Source organism: Penaeus monodon, chromosome 32 (genome assembly GCF_015228065.2).
Source record: "Penaeus monodon isolate SGIC_2016 chromosome 32, NSTDA_Pmon_1, whole genome shotgun sequence".
NCBI classification, from domain to species: domain Eukaryota; kingdom Metazoa; phylum Arthropoda; class Malacostraca; order Decapoda; family Penaeidae; genus Penaeus; species Penaeus monodon.
In genome coordinates this window covers 20,210,562-20,210,783 of record NC_051417.1, presented here as the reverse complement: position 1 = coordinate 20,210,783, position 222 = coordinate 20,210,562, and the positions used below count along the sequence as shown (strand labels likewise).

Below are 222 nucleotides of genomic sequence, written 5' to 3'. Positions count from 1 at the left end.
CAATATTACAGTGAAAACTATGTTTTCCTGGCAACATGTAGTTATTTTTTAACTTTAGACAAATACATTTTTGTTTTTGACACAGCAAGCATAAGTCAAGCATATGATGTATATAGGTAGTATTTCATCATTATTTAATTCATGTTCAATATTTTTTAAAGGAACCAACCTTCCAAGTGCACAAAGCTTTCTTGGAAGAAGAGCCAGAAAAGAAGTTGAAAC

The 222-nt window shown here is 30.2% G+C and overlaps 1 protein-coding gene across 1 annotated transcript in view; it reads left to right on the top strand.

The window, feature by feature from the left end:
* LOC119593714 (kanadaptin-like) overlaps positions 1 to 222 on the top strand; it is a gene marked incomplete in the record, with an annotated part of 16,358 nt that overhangs the window by 14,624 nt on the left and 1,512 nt on the right. The window contains 1 exon segment of the mRNA XM_037942683.1: positions 162 to 222. Within this exon segment, the coding sequence (XP_037798611.1) occupies positions 162 to 222 (61 nt within the window).